Source organism: Manacus vitellinus, unplaced genomic scaffold (genome assembly GCF_001715985.3).
Source record: "Manacus vitellinus isolate BGI_N305 unplaced genomic scaffold, ASM171598v3 scaffold_45_pilon, whole genome shotgun sequence".
Classification (NCBI taxonomy): domain Eukaryota; kingdom Metazoa; phylum Chordata; class Aves; order Passeriformes; family Pipridae; genus Manacus; species Manacus vitellinus.
The window spans coordinates 338,557-362,852 of NW_021940571.1; the positions used below are offsets into that span (position 1 = coordinate 338,557).

Below are 24,296 nucleotides of genomic sequence, written 5' to 3' on the forward strand. Positions count from 1 at the left end.
GGCTGCTGCGTGCAGCTCCCGCTTCAGGGTGATCAAGCTGGACCACGGTACTGGGGAGCCCTACAGGCGAGGCCGATGGACGTGTATGGAGTACTATGACCGGGACTCCGATGGTGGTGTTCTCGGCAGGACTGGAGATTGCATTAGGCACAGCAGCACCTTTGAGCAGGCTGCTCAAGAGAGGGACAGTGGCCTCGGTGCCACAGGAGGTTCTGTTGTGGTCTCGGCTGTGCCAGCATCAGCCCATGGCCCCGATTCTATAGCTGACAGTTCCCTGGCTGCTGTGTCACAGCTGCTCCAGACAGAGAAAATGAACCAGTCCTCTCTACAGCAACCTAGTTTTGTCATTGGGCAACCACAGCAGCCGCAACAGCCCGTAGGTGGGGCCATGCCTCAGAGTACTGCTCAGCCTGCGTTTTCTGGGGCTTCGGGAGCAAGTCAGCAAATGATGGTGCCACAGCAACCGCAGCCACAGGTAAATCCACAGGGTGTTGCACAGGCTGGACCCAACGGGAAAGGCATGGCAAATGTGACAGTAGGGCAGCCGAGCGTTCCTGTGGCCCAGCAGCAGGTGCAGCAGGCCAGCATACCAGTGACTCAGCCTCAACAATTTGCTTATTCTCAGTCCCAGATTCCACCAGTGCACCTACTGCCGACGCAGCCTCCTGGGCAGGCCGAATACATGCAGCATGTGACAATTATGCAGTCTCAAGGAGCTGTTCAGCAGGCTACTACAGGTTCTGCTCCAAGTACTGTGGCCTCCAGCCTGCCTGTGGGGCAGGTGATGGGCCAAAACCCCTCGCCTGTGGGAGCACCAGTGATGGGGGTGTCAGCACAGCCCGGTGAAGCAGTCGGCCAGGGGTCGGGGTTGCTGCAGAGTGGCCAGGCACAGGCTAGTCAACCTGCCGTCCCACAGCCGGGCCTTGGACAACCAGGGGTTGTGCAACAGAAATCTGTGACTCAGCATCCAATGGGGGGAAGCAGTCAAGTGTCAGGAATGCCTGGTGCTCCCCATGCTGTGGTCCCTGGAGTTCAGAGCGTGCCTGCGGTTGTGCCCGGTACAAGTGTGCCTAGTGTGTCCACCACTGCTTCTGTCACTATGCCAAACGTCCCTGTTACCCTGGTGCAGTCCCAGCTGACGAGCCACCCTTCTGCCAGCAGAAGCACCGGCGCGGTCCAGCCCCAGCACGTGGGACACTCGATGATGCAAGGCGCGCCCAGCGCACCCGCCAGTCTGCCTCAGGCAAACCTTGGACAGTTTCAGACCCAGGCCCAGTCTGTAGTAGGCCAGATTGATGATACTAGAAGAAAATCAGAACCCCTACCTCAGCCACCCCTTTCTCTTATAGCTGAAAATAAACCTCTTGTGAAGCCTCCCATTCCAGACACTCTAGCAAATCCTCTTCAGTTACCTGCAAGTACTCCTATCAACAGTCTTGCTAGCTCTGTGTTTGGCATATCCATTCCTGTTGATGGTGATGAAGACAGGTATGCGTTATTTTATAATACCTTAAAAAATAACTGGGCTTTTGGGGGGGAGGAAACAACTTTTGAGTTATTAGCAAATGCTTTATGTAAATTCATATTTTCAGAAAGTCACGCTGAAGTTTTAAGAGCACAAACCACAGTGAAGTATTTAGGCAAGTAGTGTACTTATTCTTCTTGTACTTATTCTTCTTAGGGTGTGAGTGCAATTACTTTTTGCACAAAACGGGGCAGAAAGTAGCCTGAAAGCTGCTTAATGCACAAATAATATGAACTGTTCAGAATCAAAGACTGAAAGCTGTCTTTCTGCAGCCAGTGACTCGAGATACGAGGAGGGCTGTTCTTTCCTCTGAATGCATCATAAGACACTCCAATGACAGCTGGGTTAAAGTGGATTTATCAACACCACTGTACTGCAGTGCTGTTAAATCTGTGTGGTGCTGCCCAAGGGCCATCAGGGGAGGCATCTTGGGAAGCTTGGGGCTTTTAACACACATTCTTTATTTTTATCCCCCTATGGAGTTGGCTTTTTATAGTATCAGTAAGGAAAGTACTTGCTCCTGGGTATGGATTTGTGTGGATATCCTTACACAGTGAAAGCTCTACAGAGAATGGTCCTTTGTATTGAGAAAACAGACACCACTTGGGCGAAGATGTGGACATGGTGGGAAGTACAACCTTACAGTGAGTTTTCTCTCCTGGAAAGTAATTTGGAACTGTGAGTTGTAACAGAGGTGTGTGGTGTGGGCAGACTCATCAGAAGGCCTGAGAGGGATCCAGTGTGTGGCTGCTATTCCCATAGATGTGTCAGACTGCTCTGAAGGGTCGTGGCCAAAGTTGCTTAATTGACTTCTTTGAGAGAAGACTTTGAGGGAAAGCAGTGTTTGAGCACTGAATGAATGTCATTGACATTTACTGTTGGGGTTGCTGCAGTTTGGAGGAAGGAAATACATGTGGGTTATTTGTGTTTGTATTTTTAAAGATGGGAGTTAGGCCATTATGAGCGGGTCTTGTGGTGAATTTCCCTGTTAGCCTTTCCTCATCTGGGGACAGCACCAGACTTTCCAGATAACACAGTCAGTGTGGCTCGGAGCATGTTTTAGTAAAGCAGCTGTGTCTGTGGGGTTGGGGTGCAGAGGATGGAGAGGGCACCTCAAAGTGAGTGTTTGGTGAGTTCAGGCTGCAGATTTAGTGCAGGCCTGTGCTCACTGGAGCTTTGGCTGCTGCTGTGTCTTAAGAGTAACTGGTGATGCCTTTCTGCAGGGAAAAGCCATGGTTTGGAGAGCTGTGCTTGTTCTGATTAAAGCGGTAAAGGACTGACAAGAAAAAGGGAAACAGTTAAAATTTCCTCACAGTTTGCCTACCTTAAGAGGATTGCTGACCCGGATGACAAACTGCCTTGTGCAAATAAGGTTAGATTTCGAGCTGGTGGGTTCTTTTCATAGCTCAGTGTTTTATCAGAAGATGATTCGTCTGGTGCTTAATCATTCTGTTGATTAAGGAGTCAGAAAGAAAGGAATGCATTTTGCGTTTGTTTTGCATAGCTTCTAACACTTAATATAAATTGTAGTAACGAACATGATTATCTGTGACAAGTGAATTGCTTTTATGTAACAGTAAGGAAAAACTTGCCCTACTTACTCAAACTGGGGGCTGCTAACTTTGTGTTGCACTCTAGTGAGGCAGTTCTTGGTGCTCTTATCCAAACAGTGATTTTTAAAGCTGTTTTCCTAGTTTAGTCTTTGAACTTGCCAGCTTGCAGCAGTGCTTCACTTGCTGTTCATTTCTAAAGAGACTCTTGCAGACACTTCACCGTGAGAACCACGAGTAAGAAATGGAAATGGGCTCTGAAGGCAGCTTGCTCTTTTTGACAGGCTGTGGTGTTCAGTAGGGAAATGAGCCTGTGGTTATCAGAGGAGGAGCACACACGTCTCGTTTGTCACCTTCTGCACTGGGTGATAAAACTGTGCAGCGTGCTGGGTGCTCAGGAAACCAGGAGCACACCTGTGCTGTGAGAGTCTCTCCCAGATGGGAATGGCTTTCTTCAGTAGTGACCCTGGTAAGCTGTGAAGGCTGACCTTAAATAGGCCTAGACCTCATACAACGTCAGAGATCTCTACAGAGCCAGTAGATCCAAGTTTATTCTTTGCTCCCCTCAACCAGTAGCCTGACTTCTACTAGTTTCAGACAAAGAAAGGTAAGAATAAAAGCCTAGCAGCTTGTTAAGGCTGTTTTATTGCTTGGTTTTTGTGTGCTTTACTCTGTGAGAAGGTTTTACTGTAAAAGTGTCTCCTGCTTGTCTGCCGTTCTCTTCTTGCTCCTGCTTTTTTCCTCTTTCCAGCTATTTAAGGTTTACCACTGCTCCCATGGGCTTTGCCCAGCTACTTTTTCTACTGCAATCAGTGGTGAAATAGTTAATGAAGACCTTCAAATGTCATTAATAGGCTGGGGGTTGACACTGATAAGGCTAGTAGGGTGCAAAGGGAGCTGATACATCATGAGTCATGGTTTGTGCCGGCAGGTCCAGGAAGTTAACGCTCGGCTTAGTTTGGAGAGGTTACTTGGTGGTCATGGGAGCTAGAAATCTGTAGAAAGCATTTTTCTCTTGCTGTTAATGTGCAATGTCCCCAGGAAGGGGGGTCAGTGTGTAGGCAGGTATCTGCATTTCTTCCGACACCTTCAATTATATTTAAATACTTGCATGTTCTTGAAGCTTGACAAACTTGTATAGATCATGCTCCTGTAGTGATCTTCTATCACAGTGACTCATCAAGGAATAGTGTATAGCTCTCAATATCCTGAATTTATCTAGAAAGTCCTTCACCATTCTGAATATGAGGAGGAACTGTTCTAAAGGTAGCATAGTTAAGATGGAAATTCTTTGAAAGCAGCATGTCAGGAATACAGTGAGGGTGAGACAGGGCTGATGTAAAAAGCTGGTTGGTTCACATATTTCTGAAAAAGGTCTTTTGTATTATTCCCGTCTTATGGTTTGCTGTTTTAAATCAAACTACATCTAGGGTAGTTAGGAGTGGAGGTGTAAGGATACGTAGCCAGATAAATAGATAGATAGAACTGTGTGTTTATAGATGTAGAATGACTTTCTTCCAAGCCATTGCCTGAAGACTTTTTAATTTCCTGTTCCCATAGTCCAGTACGCTTTGACAGCAGTCTGGACAAAACTGTGGTTTTTTGCATTGACCTGATGAATAATGAAGAATCAATTAATCGAGCTATCTTACCTGGAAGGGAAGAGGGGGTAGGTAGGTAGGCAATCCAAAAGAATGAAAAAAAAAAAGAAAAAGGAGAAAAAAGCCTTTGGCATGTCATACCTTCCTTGAAAAGCAAAGCTGGTTTTTCAGTTGATGTGTCCAAATTGCTAAGCTCTTAAAAAGAGAAATTTGTTGTGTGGGACGTTATGGAATATCTACAACATAACAGTTTTCCTCTCTAAATGTGGATGCAAGTGGTATAAACTGCAGCACTATTCAAGGATGGGCGAAGTAGTACTGTTACTGAGGCAGATGTGGGTATTGCAGTCCACTTTGAAAGGGAGCCTGACAAATACTGAAAAGACACAAGTAGAACTGGATCTCAAAATTGCCCCGACTCTTCATTTGCTGGACTTGAGCAGCTGGACTAATGATTTTGGAGGGAGGGCAGTTAGATCACCTGTGAGGATTTTGGGATCAGTGTGTGTCAGGTTCTCTACTCACCTTTCTGCCCGTGTATACACAGATTTGTAGCTGACAAGCAGAATATTTCAGCTGGCTTAATAACTTTATTTTGGCTCTTGGGGGAAAAGAAATATGTTGCCTCTGTTAAAAGAATGTTACTGAAAAAGCTTGTTCAAACCTCCTACATGTTTGGCAGACTTTTGGGGCAAAATATTACTAGGGCTGTTGGAAAAAGAGCAGAGTATAGATCTTTTTCCAGAGATAACTGACTGGCTTGAGCTGTTCCGGCCGTATTCCAGGAACGCTAATGAATGGCTGCAATTGTGAACTGTCAACTGCAGCAGCTGAGTTGTTGAGAACCTGATTGTGCAGGGCTGTCTCCCAGCTCAGCTAAATCATGTATTTGCATGGAGCACTAACTGTTGGTAGAACTGCAGGCTTAAGACCATCTTCATCCTATAAGGACAAAAGCGGGCACAGGATCACTTAGGTGTTGCCCTAGATGCATATTCTGTTGTGCTCCTTCAGGAAAACAAGTATTCTGCAAAGACATACCAGTACCTTGAATTGCATTGGTATTGAGTATTGTCCCTTTCTTCACCTTGCTCATAAGCCTAGAAAGGGTTTGAGCTCTCCTCCTGGAGGCCTGTGTTTGCGAGTGTGTGTAGGAGCAGATGAGAATGAACCTGGACAGACATGCTCCAGAGCCAGGAGTGCCTTCGGTTTGACAGCCAGAGCTACAGCTCAGTTTGAAAACCAGTTGAGCTGAGACTCAGTTGATGGCAGCAAATGATGGTTAATGCAAACAAACTCCAGTTAGTTGTGTTCAGTTCTTGCTGTATTTTCTATAACAAAAATTACCAAAGGTAACTGCAGCACCACACCAGTTTCTGGGTAATGGAAAGCCTGTCCTGCTGTGCAGTCAGTTTTGGAGTGGTGCAAGATATCTAAACAGAACTGCTGTTGCTCATTTGACAGTGCTGTTTCCCAGCTTAAACATTCAAATGCCTTTGTTAAGGAGGAGTCAGTACAATCTTAGAATTAATGAGACAAAGTGTTTCAGATGAGAGAGTTATTGAAAGGAGGAAATGGGGACACTATTCAGTTTGTTTCAAAGACTGTGATGGCCAGCCCTGACACAAGCAGTTCCCTGGACCTTGGACTCCCAGGTGTTCTGCTCAGCTGCTGGGGGTTAATTTTTTCCTGCTCCCCTACAGAAGAGTGCAAATGTTCCATAGCTGATTTCTGAATGTTGAATACATATTTGTTGCATGGCAGAAATAACAGCATATGTTTTATGGAAGCTATTTTAAGCTTCTTCTTAAAAGTTGAATTCTCAAGTATTTGGGTGTTTTGAGCAGGCAGGACTCAACTGCTCTTGAACTCGGAAGGGCTGAAAGTTCTCTGAGGCTATGATTTCATGTAAAGTGCTGATAATCTTTTATGACTTCAGGTGACGTAAAGAGGAGTTGTTCCCTGTTACTGTGCTGGATATTTGAGTTCCAGCCTCTTGCATGTTGAGGCTATATATTAATTTTTCAGTTTTAAAGCTGGCGATTAGCAGTTTCTGTTGCTCAGGAAAAATTGAGACCTTGCTTGTGCTTTTGTGTGTCAGCAAAGACTCCATAAGAAACTTCTGTGAGACTCCTGCCAAAGTACAGCTGGTTTGGTTCTAGTCAATAAATCTAGATTGTCAGGCACAGGTGTCTGCTTTTATTCCTATATTTGACAAAGTGCAAAGATAGAAGTATTTATAGTAACTGCTAAAGCCCCTGTCTTCTGAGAAGGTTCTCTACACATAAGAAGTCACTTGAAATGCAGTGTGAGGTTGTATCTTCATTCTCCATCTTGAAAAATCTTTCACCTTTAAACTTCACACTTCATAAATACAAATGCATAGTGAGTGCCAGTAAATCTTTGCCTTATGGGATAATGCGTTTTTACTCAGGCAGGGCAGGCGAGTTACTTGGCCACATGAAGGACAGCTGGATGCTTGTCTCAGTTCTTTTTGTCGTGCAAAACACAATTATTCCAAGAGGTTTTCTTTGTATGTCTGTTCTCCTTTTGAAGCTGGGAGGGATGCATTTGTGTTGTGACAGCTTGCTGGAGTGTTTTTGTCAGTGCAGAGAGAAGGTGGAAGTACTAATTAGTGCTGTGGAGAGGTGTCAGCTGTCTGTCACACTGACAGCTGGTGCGTTTGCCTGGTGCTCATTAAAGGTTACAAACTGGAGAGGGGTCTGGGCACAGCCCTGCAGGTGTGGCCTCAGAGAGGGGAGGGACCCCCTCCCTGGACCTGCCGGACTTTGCCTTGTGCAGCCCAGGATACCACTCAGCCCCTCTGAGCGAGGGCAGAGTCCTGAGCCAGTCCTGAGCCATTCCTCTGGGAGGGGATGAGTGGGGTGTGTGTGTGTGTGTGTGTGTGAAGTTACAGTGGAGAAGTGTAGGTTGGATAAGAAATGAGATACTGGTTTCAGTGAAGTTTCTGAAGCTTTTGTAGCCACCTCAAGCAAGTTTAACTTGTCTGGTTTATTGGAAGATGTGGTGGTCAAAAATGAGTGTTAAAAACCCCTGCTTGCTTCTCTGTTGAGTTACTTCAGCTATTTCTGTAGGGGTGTAGATGAGAACTCCTGGGAGTGTCTCCTATGTAGAACACTTCAGTGGGTGCAAGGCCCATAAATTCCTTGACCAATCCTACAAATGTCTTTTTAAAAATACTGTTTCTGTAAGCCTGCTGGCTGACAGTGCAGGCTGGCCTGAAACTTGAGTGGTAAAGAACTTGTAAATTGTGTGGGAAGGCAGACAGATTTATAATATACTCTGTAATAAACCATGCCACACATGGCCTAGGGTCTGATGTCTTTTTGTAAAGCCAAGTGTGTAATTTAAGATGTTTGCTCATAGATGCATTCTTGACCATTGTCACAGGAGTAGGACAGGTGGGGTTTGTCTTGAGTCTGCTTGAATCTATTTTATCCACTCATTTTTTCCCCACAGATACTGAAATGTTTTATTGTCAAAAAACAGGAACCACTTGTATTTATAGATAACCTAAAAGCTGAAAGTGCTGTACCTGCAACTTGGGGCAGGGGGGGAGGAAATCTCATTTTGGGGCTGTTTTATTTGAGGATGAGTACTCAAGCCAGCTGTTCCACTATGCAGGGCCACATTCACCAGTAATTACAAGCAACTTTTCCTTCATCACTGGGTTTGAGGAAATCTGGCTTTGTGGGCTGTGCAGGCAGCAGGAACCTGATCCTCTACAATAACATGTTCATACATACGAATAAATGCCTTTTCTTTACCAGCCAAGTTGTGTAAAAGTCAATACTTTTAAGAGTTTTCACAGATTTTTTTTGATCTATAATGCAGTACTAGCAAGTGTGGATCTTTTTAATTTAGAAATACTGAGTTTACTGTTTTGTTCCCTCCTTTGTCCCAGTGTATCAGGGTCTGCTGGGTAAGAGCACTGAGGGCTTGCTCTCTTGAATGGGATCACTTTGAGGAGAGTAATGTGGCACAATGATGTTCACTGGCAAATCACAGGAGATGCTGAAGGGCTCCATCCCATGTGAGATGAAGTTCAAAGTGTTGAGAACGTGGAAGTTATTGAAAATATAACTCTTTCCGTTTGGTTTTGTTTTTTTTTTTTACTTGTCTTAATTTGTCCAAACATGTATAATATTGATGAACCTTTCTGTGGCTTTTCTTGAAAGCTACTTAATAGAAGCAAAAATCCCTTACTGGGTCAGGCAAACACTTTGCCGTTATCAGCTTGTAATCTATTGATGTTGCTCTCTGAAAATGTGATCTGCTGTACTTATTTGCCTTGAAGCCAGGCTGTGCATCACGTGAACTACTTTGTCCTGTATCCTCCCTCCAAGAACTGAAGGCTGACTTCACCCAGTGCAAAGACGAGTCATTAGCACGAGAAATTTTACACGTGTTATGTGTTTTGATTTGAGAACAGAAGCTCTCAGATTAGTCCTCACACAGTCTGTAAGGTGACGTAATTAAAGTTCGGCCTCCCTGAACAGCTATGCTTCATTAGCAGGAGGGTGTTAATCAGCACTCTGGAGCATGAGAGTGATGGGTACCTGGCTGGGGCAGGAGTGCACTAAGTCTGGCTTTGGAAGGTGGGAAGACAGCATGTAGAGGATGGAAGGGGTCACCTGTGAATCTTGGCAAACCTTAGAGCCCTTGTGATTACAGGGTTGTCTGCAGTGCTCCTGAGGCTTGGGGACCAATCTCAGGGACCCAAGAGAACTGGACCCCAGAGTTTTGAGCTGCAGCTGTTGAAATCAGAAGCATGAAGAGATTTAGAAGATAAGCACTTGTATTGTTCCTTCTGTGATTTGTGTCAAATAGTCATACTGGAATTCACTATTTAAACTTTTCAGCAAAGCTCTCTTAGAAATAGTGAATGATTTATTACCTAACACAGGTAATAATGAAGCATTTTTTATTATTTTTATATTACTTATCTTTATTAAAAACAGATAGTTGCATAAATCAGGTAATAGCATTCATAGGGGTTGAAAAATGTTACTGGTGTCATTTTTAAAGATCCAAGCCCCTAGAGCAGGGGAAGGCTGATGCCAGGATCTCAACAGGCAAGTGATCAGTGAAATGTCTCTGCCAAACTTTGTACCCTGTGCATTTGAGACAGTCATCTCCATTTCCTTCTCCTTAGAGCCTTCTAGTCACTGCAAGAGATTATTTGCTGAAATCCTCTTTTTGAGAGCAAGGTGAAGAAAGTATAGGCTGCTGCTCTTGATTTTTCCAGTGAAGATCAGATCCATGCAGTGTGCTTTCTCTGCACTGTTACAATATTTTAATTTTGTAGTAACCTGTGAACTCCTTTAAAGTCCATTGTGATGTTTGAGAGCTGCTGTCCCAAAAACTGTCATGCAGGCTGTTAATTGAGTCAGCCTTTCCTGCCACCTCTAGCTAGAATGTACCTAAAACTGAATGTTAAAGCTTTGAATTCTTGCTGTTTTTTCTGAATATGTATTGCAAGTTTAACAGCTTTAAGGAATGGTATGAACAGAATATTCAATTAAACATATAACTTCAGAGCTTGAGATATTATTTCCTTAATTCCACATCAACTCCCCCACATTTAGTCCCTGTCAGTTTTCTTCTGCAAAGCTTTGTGCTCCAGTTATTGTTTTGTAGATTGAGTCTTATGAAAGAAAGCTGATTCAAAGTTGCAGCTGCTTTAAATAGAAGGTGATAAAAATAAAGTCATTTAAAAGGAGAGGGCTGGAGAAGGAATTCTGTTACTAGTGTAAACATCATCTCAAAATGCCATGAACTGTGCTGGGTGTTCCCTGATAAGCTGTGATCAAGTGATCATCAAATCCCTTGCCCAGATCCCAGATAAACCCTGTCAAGGTTTGTGATTTGGAGACCAGCTGTAGGTCATAGCCAGTATCCTAGTAAATAGCCTTTTATTGGGGAGCACTGAAACACAGAACTGAAAACTACCTTGGGTCTGAAGTGCTTATGGATAAAGGTACATCCAATCTTTTATAAATTTTAGACATTAAGGAGGAATTCATCTGTTGTCCTTTAGTGCACAGACACATCCATGTATGCTGACAGTTCTCTTGAGCTCAGCCTGTGTGCTTATCTTACCATCAGGTCTCTTGCCTGTTCAACAGTAATACTCATGTTACAAAAAAGCTAAATGTGTCTGTTTGCTGACTTCCTCTTCAGGGTATTTTGAATCACTTCTTTCTCCAAGTGTTTGGTTCACTTCTGGCTCTGTAGCACTAACGTAGGTGCACAGAGTTACACATTAGTGTGTTTCCTTTGATTAAGGTGGCTGGAGAACAGGTTTTTTTCAGGCCTGATGCCTGGCTCCTGTAGCTCTGTGCAGAGACTGAGAGCTGGAGCTTGCTGTTGACTTCCCAGTCCTATTGATGCATCACTGTACGATCAGTGACCTTACTTCTAGGAGCAGGAACGTGACAATAATGGATGTCTTACTGATACTTTCTAATCTTAAATTTGGTGAGCCACATGCACAGAGTAGTTACCAATGGTGCATCCTCTTTGTATGAGCCACGCTCTTACCTACAAAAATGTTATGCAAGATGGCATTAAAAACTCTACTCACTTTATAACATGATCACATCCTCTGTGTTTTTCTATATGAGGCCTGTTAATTGTTCTCAGAAGGAATTTCTGGCTGATGTGAGCTTTTGAAAGGCCATCTGCATCTGCTTGCTGCTGTCTAGGTAATAATAAATAGGTGCTTCTGTTTTGCTTTGGTTTTCCTCGGAGGTATTGAGCAGAGATTGTCTGACCTGTTGTTTTTGTCTTCTTCAAAGACAGCCTTTTGAATCTTCTGGGTCATTCCTGTTCTCAAACCTAATGAAAATAAGTCAGTGATATTGATAGAGAACTATCCGAGGTGGTCCAGTATGATTGCTTTATTTCGCTGCCTTGGAGGAAAGAAGTGATATTTTTCATGTGTTCTTGCACTCAGTTGCTGAGGTTGGTCAGCAGCCTGCAGACTGAAACTTGTTTGTGAACAACGTTACTATTCCTTTTAGAGGCAGGAGCTGGGAAAAAGGCATCTGTGCAGCAGCCTCTGTGTGTCAGGCTGATACCCTGCTCTTCCAAAGGCAGTATCATTATTTAAACTAAAAGGCATTTATCTGTATAGGTGAGGATTTGCCAGCTCTGATGGGCATGGTTTCTAGCAAACAGAACTCTTGAGGATAACGTTTGTATTTGGCAGATCATCCTGATGAATGGCAGTGGGAGGATACACTTCCAAATATGAGGGGATACTTGGGATGTGGTTTAGACTTCCCTTTTAAAGGGACAACTTACATTTCAGGCATTCAGTTCTCATCCTTTAAAATTAGATCAAATATCTGTTGCATGAAAACTGTTGTTAGAAACTATAACATGGAAGTAAGTTGTGAATATTGGTGTTCGTGAACTTTTAAAGAAAATAAATTCAATATGTGTTGTAGGATTTGTTTATAGAGACTTGAAGACCTCTTTGGCCCCTGGAGATGCAGTTTGAATGTTCAAGCGTGCTAGACTAGTTGTCTGTTGTAGTTTGGGACTGGAATCAAGCCCCTCTACCCTTGGGGATACCTGTTCTGTCTCAGCAGAGACAGAGGAGTGCTGGGGTACCTCCTGTGGAAGGGGAGGTGGGTGCTCATCTCTGGACCAGCATCAGGGACATCCCTTTCCTGGCTGGCTCTTGGCTCCACTGCCACTCTGCCAAGGACTGAGGCTGAGCCTTGACCTCGGGCCTGGCCTGTCCAGGGAGGAGACCTGGACAATCTGCTCTTGTGCTCCAGGCTGTCCCTGCATTCAGTGTCAGCAGGACTTGTTGCTGTGGCCCAGCAGCAGCAGGCTGGGTTGTGCTGCTCCTGCCAGCCGTGTCCTCAATTGTTTCTGCAAACTGAGAGGTGTTTTTAGGCATTCTCCAGCCTTTTGCTGTTTGTTGTGGTTAGAAGTAGATGCCTCAACAATCTGAAACTCAGTTGTATTAGTTCAGACCTGCAAGTGAGGTATCATTTATGCTGCCTCTGTGGGTTTGCTTTTCCTGTTCAGGTACACACACTCCCATTAATATGTTGTTAAAATATAGCTGTGGAGTAGAAAAGATTCTCTTAATTGTCTGAAGTAATGCAAAAGCAATTTCAATAGCAGGGGATACAAATAAGAATCTAACAAGAAAAACTTTTCTGTATCTTTTCAGATGCTTGCTTAAGAATAGTACAAAAATATAGAGCATGAAGGGTATCAGTATACAAATAGACCATATGGAATACATGCCATGTCGTTATAAACCACTTTTTATACCTAACAATAGCAACAGGGCTTTATATGCTGCAAGTAAATTTGTCTTGGAAGTTAAATGACTTTCTATTTACAGTCACTTTCTGAGGAAGAGACTCTACGTACTCCTGACAGGCAGCTGCATTAGAGAGAAGAGCCTGGGCCTTCCCCTCAGCTAAGGAATGCTCTCTTGATGCACAGATGGCAATTGCTTTCCCTGTGTTAAGTCCTTCTATTACACAAATGTCCTTTAGCTATTGTGTTGCTCTTCCTATAATTAGTTGTATTTAGTTGTCACTCAGGTGTGCAGTGCTTCCTAGGAAAATGTGAGTAGTACCAGCATAAGAGCATGGTATTTATCAGCTTGGATAAAGCAACTTCTGTAGCAGGTTTTAAGCTAAATTCCAGGCTCACGTGGATTTTTTTTTTTTTTGAAGGGTACAGTGGTGAAGGTGGGAAAAGGAGTGACAGACATTTAGAACTCAGACACTTCCTGATCATTGCTGATGCACAAATACCATTATCCTTGCAAGGTTTTTAGTGTACACCTGCCATGGGGATCCAATTACTTCTGATAGTGTTTTGTTATGGTGCTGCTTCTGTGATTTATTTTTTTTCTAAATTTCTTTTGTTCTGTTATTTTAACTATACGGTGATTGTACTTAGATTGAAATAATTAAGTAACTTGAAGACAAGTTTTAAGTATTCTTGCCATAAACTTAGGGAAGAGATGGGTACCTGTGCTTCTAATGTTGATATAAACTTTTGGTTTAAAAACTGGCTCTGAAAGGAATTTGAGCTCATACTTACTTTTCCAAAGATTTTTCAGCAATGCTGTTGCATCCTTCTCTAGGGCTGACATAGCTGTACCTGCACGAGGATGAGCTGTTTGAGGAAAGGAGTTTCTAAGCTTGAGTACAATGCTCTGCTGCAGCCCTTGGCAGCAGAGCTTTGACTGTGCTTCATCCAGTGTCTTGTTTGCAACAAGTGTTCAGATGAGATTTTGGAGGACTAAGATCTTGCAGTAGCACTCTTGGTGTAGGTGCCCTGTGTGGGGTGGATGTGGGGCTGCCCTGTGTGGGGTGGATGTGGGGCTGCCCTGTGTGGGGTGGATGTGGGGCTGCCCTGTGTGGGGTGGATGTGGGGCTGCCCTGTGTGGGGTGGATGTGGGGCTGCCCTGTGTGGGGTGGATGTGGGGCTGCCCCGGGGCCTTGGCGGCCGAGGTGGCTTCGTGTGCGGTGCTCAGCAGGGTGATGGAGCTGTGGGAGAGCCCTGGGGGAGTGCTTGGCCAGGGGCCTCCATCAGCCCTGCTGCACCTCGGGAGGGGAGGTGGGAAGGTGACTGACAGCTGTGTACAGGGTGAGTGATAGTTTACCTTCCGCTTTTCACTTCTCACCGCTCTGGTTGTCAGTTGTAACGTCATCTGTCATAGCTTGAATGTTGCATATTGAGCTCCCACTTCCAGGTGCCCTTACAGGACTCATCTGTTGAGTATAAAGCAGGGGGTTAAGCTGGATGGAAACACTGGGTACTGTGTGCAGAGACAGTTTGGGACATACCAAAAATGTGAAGGGTGTCTTTTGGATTTAGGTATGTTTGGCATTAGGGTGGTGCACAGCTTATACCTATGCAGGATTGCCAGCAGGACAGGAGACATTTCATTAATGGCCTTACAGTCATCTTTGTACAGGAGCAGCTTGAAATAGCCTGAGAGAATTACTATTTTTTTTTGGATTTGTATGTCCTTAATGCAAACCCATAGAAACAGTAGGGCCTTTCAGGCATTAGTTTAACCTAACAAGGTAATTCACTTTGCAATGCAGGTTGAATTAGGAGACTTGGTATTTTTATTACGTACCCATTTTCAATATGTCTGTCTGATTCTTGGATCTCATAGGAATCCGTCAACTGCATTCTACCAAGCGTTCCATTTCAACAAGTTACACGAGCCAAAGGCCTCCTGGGATAGGTATGGATGCTTGAGTATGGAATGCATACGTGCTGAGTATGCATGAACTGCTTCGCTCTATGCAAGTTCCTCGTGGTTTGTGTTTGCACAGAACTGCTGCTTGTGTTCAAAACTTCACCTTGGGCTTCTGCCGCTTGAAGAGGCGAAAGCAGTCGTGGAAGTGGAGTGTTTGTTCTGAAACACGCAGCTAAATAACTCTAAGATACGACATGACTTTTTTTCTTCCTCCTTCCATTATGCATGTATCATGCATGATGTGTAAGCTCAGAGTTTAATGCTAGTCAGCTCCTAGCTGACCTTCACCAAAATGTTTACAGCTTCCTTTTCCAAAAAAGGAAACTTTTTGGCACTAAGTCCTGTATCAGAAATCAAGTTGTGAAAATATTACATTTAAACACAATTTTGTCAAAACTAAGATACTTCTATCTTAAAACCAGGAAAGGAAGCTTTCTGGCTTACTTTCATTTTGCTGAAGTAAAGCTGGATGGGGGACACAGGTGAACTGTGACAAGGATGAAGTAAATCTCCAAAGTTAGCATTGAACTGATGATGAGAAACTGCAGTGAAGTGCAACAGTCTTATCTGGCGTGGATGGGACTTGCAGAGGTGCATTACTAATTTGTCAGTAGCTGCAAACTGTTTCTTTCCTGCACTTTATTGATTTTGAAGGAGTTTTTTTGTTAGCATTAAGTTGAAGTCCTAGTGACTTCATGCCTTGTGATGCTCTGGCTTGTCACAAACTTGTGCTTAACAAGCTGTGTAGAATGTAAAATTTTGTTTGGCTGTTGAAGTATTGATAACCATTTCATCACTGTACTGGCTGTATTTGACTTGAGAGGCTTCTCAACGTGCACAGCTTAACTGAATCCTTTCATAGTTTGCTTGGCAACAGTTTGTATACTGCACAATGCTGAAGGTTATAAGTAATGCTGATGTATCCTGCTCTTTTTAAAATCGTTTTATAGTGCTGGCATTAAGCTCAGTTTCAAAGCATGTCTTCCTTTTCCAGCAGAAACTTGGACAAATCTATGTTTTTGCTATAAGCTCTGGATGATGCCACTTTTCTGTATTTATGGGACAGAGCTGGTATTTAGGTTTCAAGGACTTTGTTATTTCACTGAAATAAACTTCAGGGCTTAGAATACACGTTTGGTTTGTAGACCAAAAGCTCGCTTTGTGGTCTAGCTTTTAGCTGTTTCTCTATTTTCATATCTCAAAATAAGTCTTAAGATGAGGAAGCTGATTCAAAAAATCCTAAAATCAAATAGTGAATAAGATTGAGACTTCACAAATCGAGGTTTGTGTATGGTGCCTGAAGCAAGTACTGGAAGTGTGGGATATAGAAAAACATCAAATTCACGTAGAAGAATGTAAATGGCTGCCTTTAAAATAGTATTGCATCTTTGCTGGTGAACATTTTGTGGTAAAAATAAGTATTTGTGAGAACATAGAATCAAATTCATCAGGATTGATGCAAGTTTTAAACTTATAATCTGTTCAAATTCCGAAGTCTTTGACAGGGTTTAGCAGGTTTTGCATTTATACCCCAGTTAATGGATTTTAAGGTCATGTTAGGCAGCTTTGCTCTGCTGGATGACTGAAACTGAGAAGTTTTCAACTATAAACTTGTGGTAAAAGCTGGTGGAGGGCGTGCTGAGGGCATCCATGAGCAGTGCCCGTGGTTGTGGCTGGGTGAGCTCAGCATGGGTGGGATGGCCCCGGGCACGGGGGAGTCTGTGCTCCCTCTGGGAGCTGGGTAACAGTAACGTGGTTTGGGGCTTTCTTTTGGGGATCTCTGGTTTGAGAAGGAAAAACCTCTGCTGTGAAAACAATAAGCTTGTGTGATTTCCTCATAATCCCTTTGTTTGCCCACCACAAGATGTGGGGGTTGGCACACTGTGGAGCACCAGGACCGTGAGCCTGCTGGCACTGGACTCTCATTACACTTTGCAGCTCCTTCAGAAGTAGTTTGTGAACCTCAGGGGCTTGAGTTAGGAGGCTTCGGTGTAAACAGAAAATCTTCCTGTGTAATTCCAGTGGTTTTTTCCTAACAAATATGGATTATTCTCCTATGAGCAGCCATCTCTCGGGACCAGCTGAAGCCAGCAGAGCTACTACATGCTACTGCAGTAGAGAGCAAGAGAGTGCTGAATTGCTGCAGTGAATAGAGCTGGGTTTGTTTTTCACCAGCACGCCATGGCAGGAAGAGTGCTGGTGGCACTGAAATCAGTAAGTGTTAGGGAGATGCTGGTTGTTACTGACACACTGGCAGGAATGTTTTCCTGCACAGTGCTCACGTAGGTGTTGCTAAGGGCTCAGGTCTCATGGGTTGGTCTTCTCAACTGATGTGGTTTGGGAAGGGGAATAGTGGCTGCTTGACATCTTCACATGAGTCTGGGTCACTCTTCTGGGCCTGGGTTGTCTTTGCACAGTAATAGTGCCATAGCAGCTTTAGTGGGTCTGCCTAAAATACAGCCCTTATCAGTAAACTTGAAATTAAAGCAGTAGGATTTATGTTTCTGTTGGATTTGTGTGTGAAGCATTAAACCTTCACAATATAAATTAACTCATAAAATGTGTGTGGAAACTCCTGAGGTGGCGAATTCACTGCCTTAGACTGTCACACGTTCTCACACGACTTTGACAAAGAAAAATAATGAAAATCTACAATGCTCACACAGATACTCTTTCCAGGCTGGATATGTGATTGCATTGGGATGCTGGCATTGTAGAGTCTGTTAATGGGATGGAGGCTAATTAAACATGCCTTAGCTGTTTCAAGAACAGAAAAGATTTCTTTGAGTGGACTGAGTAGCCCAACCAGTGGTAAGACATGAAGAGTGGCTGGTTCAGTGGCTGCAGTGGCTCATAAATGAGTAAACAATGAGGGGAAAGAAAAAATGAACACTCAGCTTTAGTTTGTAGCTCACTTGCAAGCAAAAAGAGTTGGAACTTTTTGAGGTACCTTGTCATTGCTTATGGAAAGGTGGTTTGATAATTTGATTGAAAGCAGTAACAGCGAATGGGAAGAGCTGGGAGCAGTTCCTTGGCTTGGGGATATCCATCAGACATCCCCAAGGTGTGTAACACCTTTCCCACTGTAACCTAAACCAAAGCACATCTGGTGCTTCAGAGGAATTGTCTTACAGAGGCTGTTGGACAGAGCATCAGTGTCCCTCTGTGCTCTGCTCTGCAGGATCAGCTGGAAAATGTGATAGGTTTTATGTATCTAAAGGGCAAAAAAACTCCTGTATTCTGTGAGTCTTTTGGGGGGTGACTTAGTGCTAAGAAATTCCTTGGGACAGTAGTATGCAGATAATCATTAATACAGCTGAATATGGAATATGGCTTTTGTTATTGACTGAAAAGCTTCAGAATTAGTTTACATCATCCAGACTGTAGGATTTCAATCTCATTTAAATGTGAAATGCTGTTACCTAGTCTAGTCTGTTGACCTAGTCTGTTGACCACCCTTGCAAAATGTCCATAAATTGTCTACAAATGTCTGTTGTGATCGTTTAGTCTGACTTTGGGCTCCCACGGTGGTCACTCGGGACAGGAGAGGTGGTGTGGTGCGTCCTGCAGCTTTCCTCATCGTGGTCTTCACCACAGACTGCTGGGGAATCTCACAGTCTCCCCTGCCTCCAGCATGAGATCCTGCCCATGGGCTGCAGTTCTTCATGAGCTGCTCCAACGTGGGTCCCTTCTGCAGGGTCAGTCCTTCAGGAACTCCAGTGTGGGTTCTGTGGGGTCACAGGTCCTACCAGCAAACCTGCTCCAGCCTGAGCTCCTTTCTCCAGGGGCACAGGTCCCGTTAGGAGCCTGTTCCAACATGGACTTGGAAGGGGTCATGGCCTCCTTTGGGCACCCACCTGCTCTGGCAGCGGGCTCCAGGTGAGTCTCTGCTCCCCTGTGCACTCATCAGGTGACAGTCCCTTGGGCTGGAGCTCCAGCCTGCCCAGCGTGGCAGCGCTGCCCTGGGCACCTGCCAGGACAGGCACGTGGCCGTTATCGAGCGCTCCCAGCCCGGCAGGGAGGTGATAAGAGCAGTGTGGCAGAGCCAAGCGAAACGTGGCCACTAACGGGCAATGGCCTCTGCCACGGGGGAGAGAGCCCATGGCCAGCACGGGGTGGCCAGGCTGGAGCAGCTGTGCTGTCCATTCAGTCTAGCACATCCCAGGCAAATCTGTCCTTATCTTGAAACCTTCCAGCCCCACACTTGGTGCCAAAAAGGGCTGTTGTGGTTTAACCCTGGCATCTGAGCCCCACAAAGCTGCTCACTCAACCTCCCACCAGAACAGGAAGAGTGAGAGAACTCATGGGGTGAGATAAAGAAAATTTAATAGGTAAAGCAAGCACCACATATATTTTTTTTAAACCATCAAAATGAGAATTTTTCAGACTAAATAGGCTTTTGGCTACCTGGTGTGTAATGTAGAAAAGTGTTGGGTTTACTATCCATCTCTACAATGACAAACTGTACTTGGGGGTCTTGGATGGTTTTGCTGACTGTAAATCTTGCCTTGTACTTAGTGGGCTTCAACACGAACTTGATTTACCAATATAATGTCTTTTTGGGCAGAACCTTCATTGGCATGTCCTTAACTCAGAGGTCTAAGTCAAACCAAACTGTTCCCTGGAATTACAGTGTGTCTGTTCAGTTCCTGGTTGGCTGCAGAAGCTCAATGTGGGGTGGGGGGTTTGCAGTTACAAAAAAAATATTACATACCTAATGCACCTCTTAATCTGTTCTGTGTTACTTAATGTGGATTTTTTTCAGCTTTGACAATAATTGTCAGACTTCTGTAGCTCCTGGAGCAATCAGTAATTGGTCTCTTTGTAATAGCTGAATGGGGTCTTTCCACTTCTAACTCCAGGGTTTGCAAGTCAGAGCATTGGCTCTGCAGTGGATGGTGCACTCACAGAATGTGTCACTCCTGTCACTTATCCAGAAAGACTTATTTAACAGATACTTTGGTTTTTTCCTGGCCTTTTCATAAGGACTAGATTGTATCTATAAATTTCATTCTGAAGCTATGGGATAAAATACTTTATGCAAACAGTGATTTAATATCAAGAGCTCAGAATTTGTGAAAAGTACAAAATCTTAAGATTTAGCATTATATTTGGAGTGTCCTGTGAGAGTAGCTGGCTCTGGAGGGCTCTGCTGCTCAGCATCTCACAGGAGCTGAGTGAGTGGGGAGCACTGTAAAATGAATAAAGGACAGAATCTTGTAGCAGATGTGCTACCCTAAAATCTAATTCTCATCTGCTTGTAGAAAGTGACCTGGAACACGTCAGGTGATTTTATCCTGATGGTGGACTGGGCACTGCTCCGTCAGCATGGGGCTGCTCCTGGGTGAGGGTCTCTGCCTGCTGGAGTTGGGATGGGTGCAGGGAGCAGGGAGTAGGGCTGGAATCCGAACTCAGCACTTCAATCTTAGTGCACATTCTCCGGGGATAAGGGCAGCAAGAACTCTGACATGAGTAACAGTAGTGTATGAGCTGCTTAGGGCTTTCAGCACTGTTGGTGTCACTCTAAGTGTGGGATATGGGTGGAAGAGCAATGGTTTCTCAGGCTCATTCCAATCACAGTGTGGGGAGGGACAGGTTTTACACCCACGTGGTGAACGCTGCACCCATCTAACAGGCAGAGGGGAGCTGGGGCACGAGGTACAGCATAGGAGAGGTGCCTCTGCAGTGTGCCACGGGTGTTCCAGGAGACTGAGGGAAGGCTGCTGGTCTTTCTCATGGAGCTGCTCGAGTGCCTTAACTCGGAGCAGTGCAATAGACTTTGTTCTTCCATCCCTTTCAACTATTTTGCGGTGTAATTATTTAAAAAATAAAGTCCCAGTCTCAAGTTTAACTAGACAGGTATTGACAGAAGGTGTGTGATGGTGCTGCAAAGATGGAGCAGCAAATCCCACTGCCATGTGTGGTGTTTACTTTAATTTTCCTCTTGTCACCTCTTCAGAGCTGCTTCACCTGACCCGTAGAGTGGTGTCCATGAAAGGCTGTTGGGGATTTTGTGGTTCTTGAACACAGACACTTCTGATGCTGCCAGATGAGTTTGAAGCATGTTAATTTAAGATGGAAGGGGATACTTCCCTCAGCACAGGTTATAGATACTTCTTATTCTGAGGAGGTTTACCACAGATAGGGCTTGAAAGAGGCTTAGAAGACAATAAGAGACTGGAAAAATTTTCTTGTGAAATGGGAGTTCAGCACTTTTGGTTTGGGTTACAAGCTTGATTCAGTGTAGAAATAGAGGCTGTTACTCCCCCAGTTTGCAAAGCTGATTCCCTCTGCTCCTGTGTGCTCAGTGCTGGTACTGACAGTTCTGTGGGACCTGTTAAAATGAGCTTTTCTGAGCAATGTCGTTCTTCAGAACTGAGCCTTGTTTCACATCTGTGACAATGTGCTCAGCAGCATTGGCCATACTTGTAAAAGCCTGGGTTTCGGTGAGTGTTGTGTAATTCCAGAGGCAGGTTTCCCAGCGGGACTGCAAGCCTTGCATTTTCCCCGTGTTAACTCTTTTAAATGTGGCTGTGTGTTGCTGATAGCCACGGCCCTGGCTGGGACCCTTATCAGCAGCTCTCACTGGTGGGGCTGTCACAGGAACCGCTGTCCTGGGTCAGACCAGAGCTGGTGAGGAAATGGGACCCCTGGGACCGGGATGGGAGGGCGACACGGAGGGGGTGTACCCTGCCTACCCTGGGAGATCTACAGCTCCTCTCCAAACAGAGGGATCCCAGGCTGTGGGAGAGCAGGGACACCCCTGGCCACCAGAACCCCAACTCCAGAGCTGCACGTGAGGGACTGGCTCGTGTGCCTGCGGTGTGACCTGGAAACAGACCCCAGACATTGGGGCCTGGATTGCTGCCCCCCGGGCTTCAGAGCTGCAGTTCAGGATCCTGTCAGCACAGTAAATGCACATCCTCACTGTGTGATGTGCTGTTGGATGTGCTGCACTGGTGTGCCTCTGGAACAGCCTGGCCCTAACTGTGACCCGTGTGTTTGTCAGCTGTCAGATGAGATCCATGGGGAATTTCTGGGAGTGAGGAAGTGCTCCTGGGGTCAGGGCTCCAGTTGTGTCTCACCTTCCCGCTGCCATGGGCTGCACAGGCAGGGCTGAGCCAGGAACTTCTTACCTGGTAGGTTGACTTTGAGTGAAACCAGAGAACAACCATTATAACAGGGTTTTTACTTCATTGCTTTATAAAAAGAGTTTGTCAGGAATAACATAGAGGTAAGGATCCCAGGAATATCTGTGAATCCCCATTTTCCCCAGTAAAGAAAGCTGGAAAATGAGGCCAGGAATCAAAGCAGTTGATTTAGTTAGTGTTTATTCTAACGCATTTTTGTGGTTGTGGGTGTCATAAGCACAGTCTGAGGAGGTATAAACTGAAGGAGCAGCATCTCTTAAGAGCTCCAGCTGTACTGGGCAGCTGGGGGGGGACATGGGACACTCCTGTGATTGTGCACTCAATTCTTGACTCTGAGCTTCGGCCTTCCAGCAACAGCATCTTTCAGGAGTCCTGCAGGTGCGTGGATTTACCTGAGTGATACAGTAAATCTCACAGTTTTCTCCTTGTATTTACAGTGCATCTGGTGCGAGTGTTGTTGCCATTGACAACAAAATAGAACAGGCAATGGTAAGTAAAATATAAGTTGTTGTTTCTAATAGGATTAATGTGGTTCGTCACTGAGCCTGTTTCCAGCTGTGTTGTGTTTCTGTGACCCTCCACATGGGTCAGACTGAGACCATCATTTGAAAAATGGATTTTCTGTATATCTGTGAACGACCACAAACCATGATTACCTTTACCGTTGGCCCAGAAATGTTAGTCAGTGAATTTTCTTACAAATTGCTGTGAACAAGCTGATTGAACTTAAAGGGGTGATGAAAATAAATACTGCATTTCAGTCTGTTGCTTTAGCCAAGTTCATCACTAGTTTTCAGTTCATTACTAGAAGAGTAAAGTGTGCCATCCTTAACATACTGCTGAGCTTCCCTTACAGCTGTTGGATTTTTGCTACTGCTGATGTAAAAGCTTTCTTATATCTTGGTGCTCACACACCTCAGTGCAGGGCCTGTATGCTGCAAACCCCGACCCCCAGGTCACAGCTTCAGAGCTGGTGCTTTCCTTCTGAGGAGCTGGGATGCAGCTTTTGATGTCAGGGCCGCTTCAAGGGAACAAAAGGGCTGGGTCGTTTGTGCTTGAAGGCTGATTTATTCATATATTTTTTAGTGAGAGTGCTTTGGTTTTCCAGGCTTACTGCAGTGAAAGCAGTAACAGTAAATTCTGGGGCTGGGGTGAAGGGAAGTGTTCTTTCCCTTGGTGTAACTGTCCACTTGTTCTCTGCAGGATCTAGTGAAAAGCCATTTGATGTATGCAGTGAGAGAAGAAGTGGAAGTCCTGAAGGAACAAATAAAGGAATTAGTGGAAAGAAACTCTTTACTTGAACGAGAAAACGCACTGTTGAAGTCGCTGTCCAACAACGATCAGCTGTCCCAGCTCTCCAGCCAGCAGGGCCCCCCCAGCAGCAGCTCCCCGGCGCAGCCCAACGTGTCCTCGGCGTGAGCCCCAGCGCGGCCGCTGCTGTCCGTGTTCGGCCTTTGCAGTATTAGACAATCACCCCCGGCCTGGCCCCGCGGGCCCTGCCTGGGCAGAGGCTGCAGGGCAGTCCCTGAGCCCGGATCCTCCCTGGGCTGCGGGAGGGAGGGAGGGCTGTCAGAGCTTGGGTGGCTCTCCGAGGTTCCCATCGCCCCTGGGTTGCTTTGAGCCTTGCTGTCTGGTAAGGAGCAACAATTCCTCTTCAGAGCCACTGTTCTTTTCATATAAGTAACATTTGCCTACGTTAGTTTCATTTATTTGTTTTATTTATTACAGGGCTGCTATTTTCATAATGTACATGAACAATGTCACAGAACTTTTTAAATTTTTTTTTAATAAATGTCTGTATGGGTAAAATGGTAGATGGGATTGCGTTAATAGATACAATGTCTAGGCAATAATTGAACAAAGAACCCTGGCATATTTCTAACACTAATGGCAGTTGACCTTTGGTATTTATTTACGGTAGTAAAGATCCAGCTTGAATGTAAATTTTGTATAGAGTGTAAGTATGAAGACCATAGTGCATCTGTACAGGTAGTCACCAGTCCTTGTGATATAATAAATAAGTGATGGGCTATTTTGATGAAGAAAACTTTGCTCATTTCTGTTTCTACTTTCTAATAGAGAGAAAGGGCCACGATTCCTCTGCTTTTTGACATTTCGTTTTTGGTTTGTTTTTTGGGTGGGAATAAAAAGCTGTGAAATTGTTCAACCTACTTTGTAACCAAAGAAGCA

The 24,296-nt window shown here is 44.8% G+C and overlaps 1 protein-coding gene across 2 annotated transcripts in view; it reads left to right on the forward strand.

Moving 5' to 3' along the window:
• The window catches only part of TSC22D2 (TSC22 domain family member 2), a 44,706-nt gene extending 21,114 nt beyond the window's left edge, over positions 1-23,592 (forward strand). Inside the window, exons 4-7 of one of the 2 annotated variants that reach the window (XM_018079256.2) lie at positions 1-1,488; positions 14,869-14,940; positions 22,544-22,595; positions 23,310-23,592. The exon at positions 1-1,488 is cut by the window's left edge and continues 1 nt beyond it. In XM_018079256.2, the coding sequence (XP_017934745.2) occupies positions 1-1,488; positions 14,869-14,940; positions 22,544-22,595; positions 23,310-23,525 (1,828 nt within the window). In that variant the 3' untranslated portion in view covers positions 23,526-23,592. The remainder of the gene's footprint in view (positions 1,489-14,868; positions 14,941-22,543; positions 22,596-23,309) is intronic. The other variant, XM_018079257.2, reaches the window with a different exon arrangement.
• Positions 23,593-24,296: the final 704 nt, after the last annotated feature.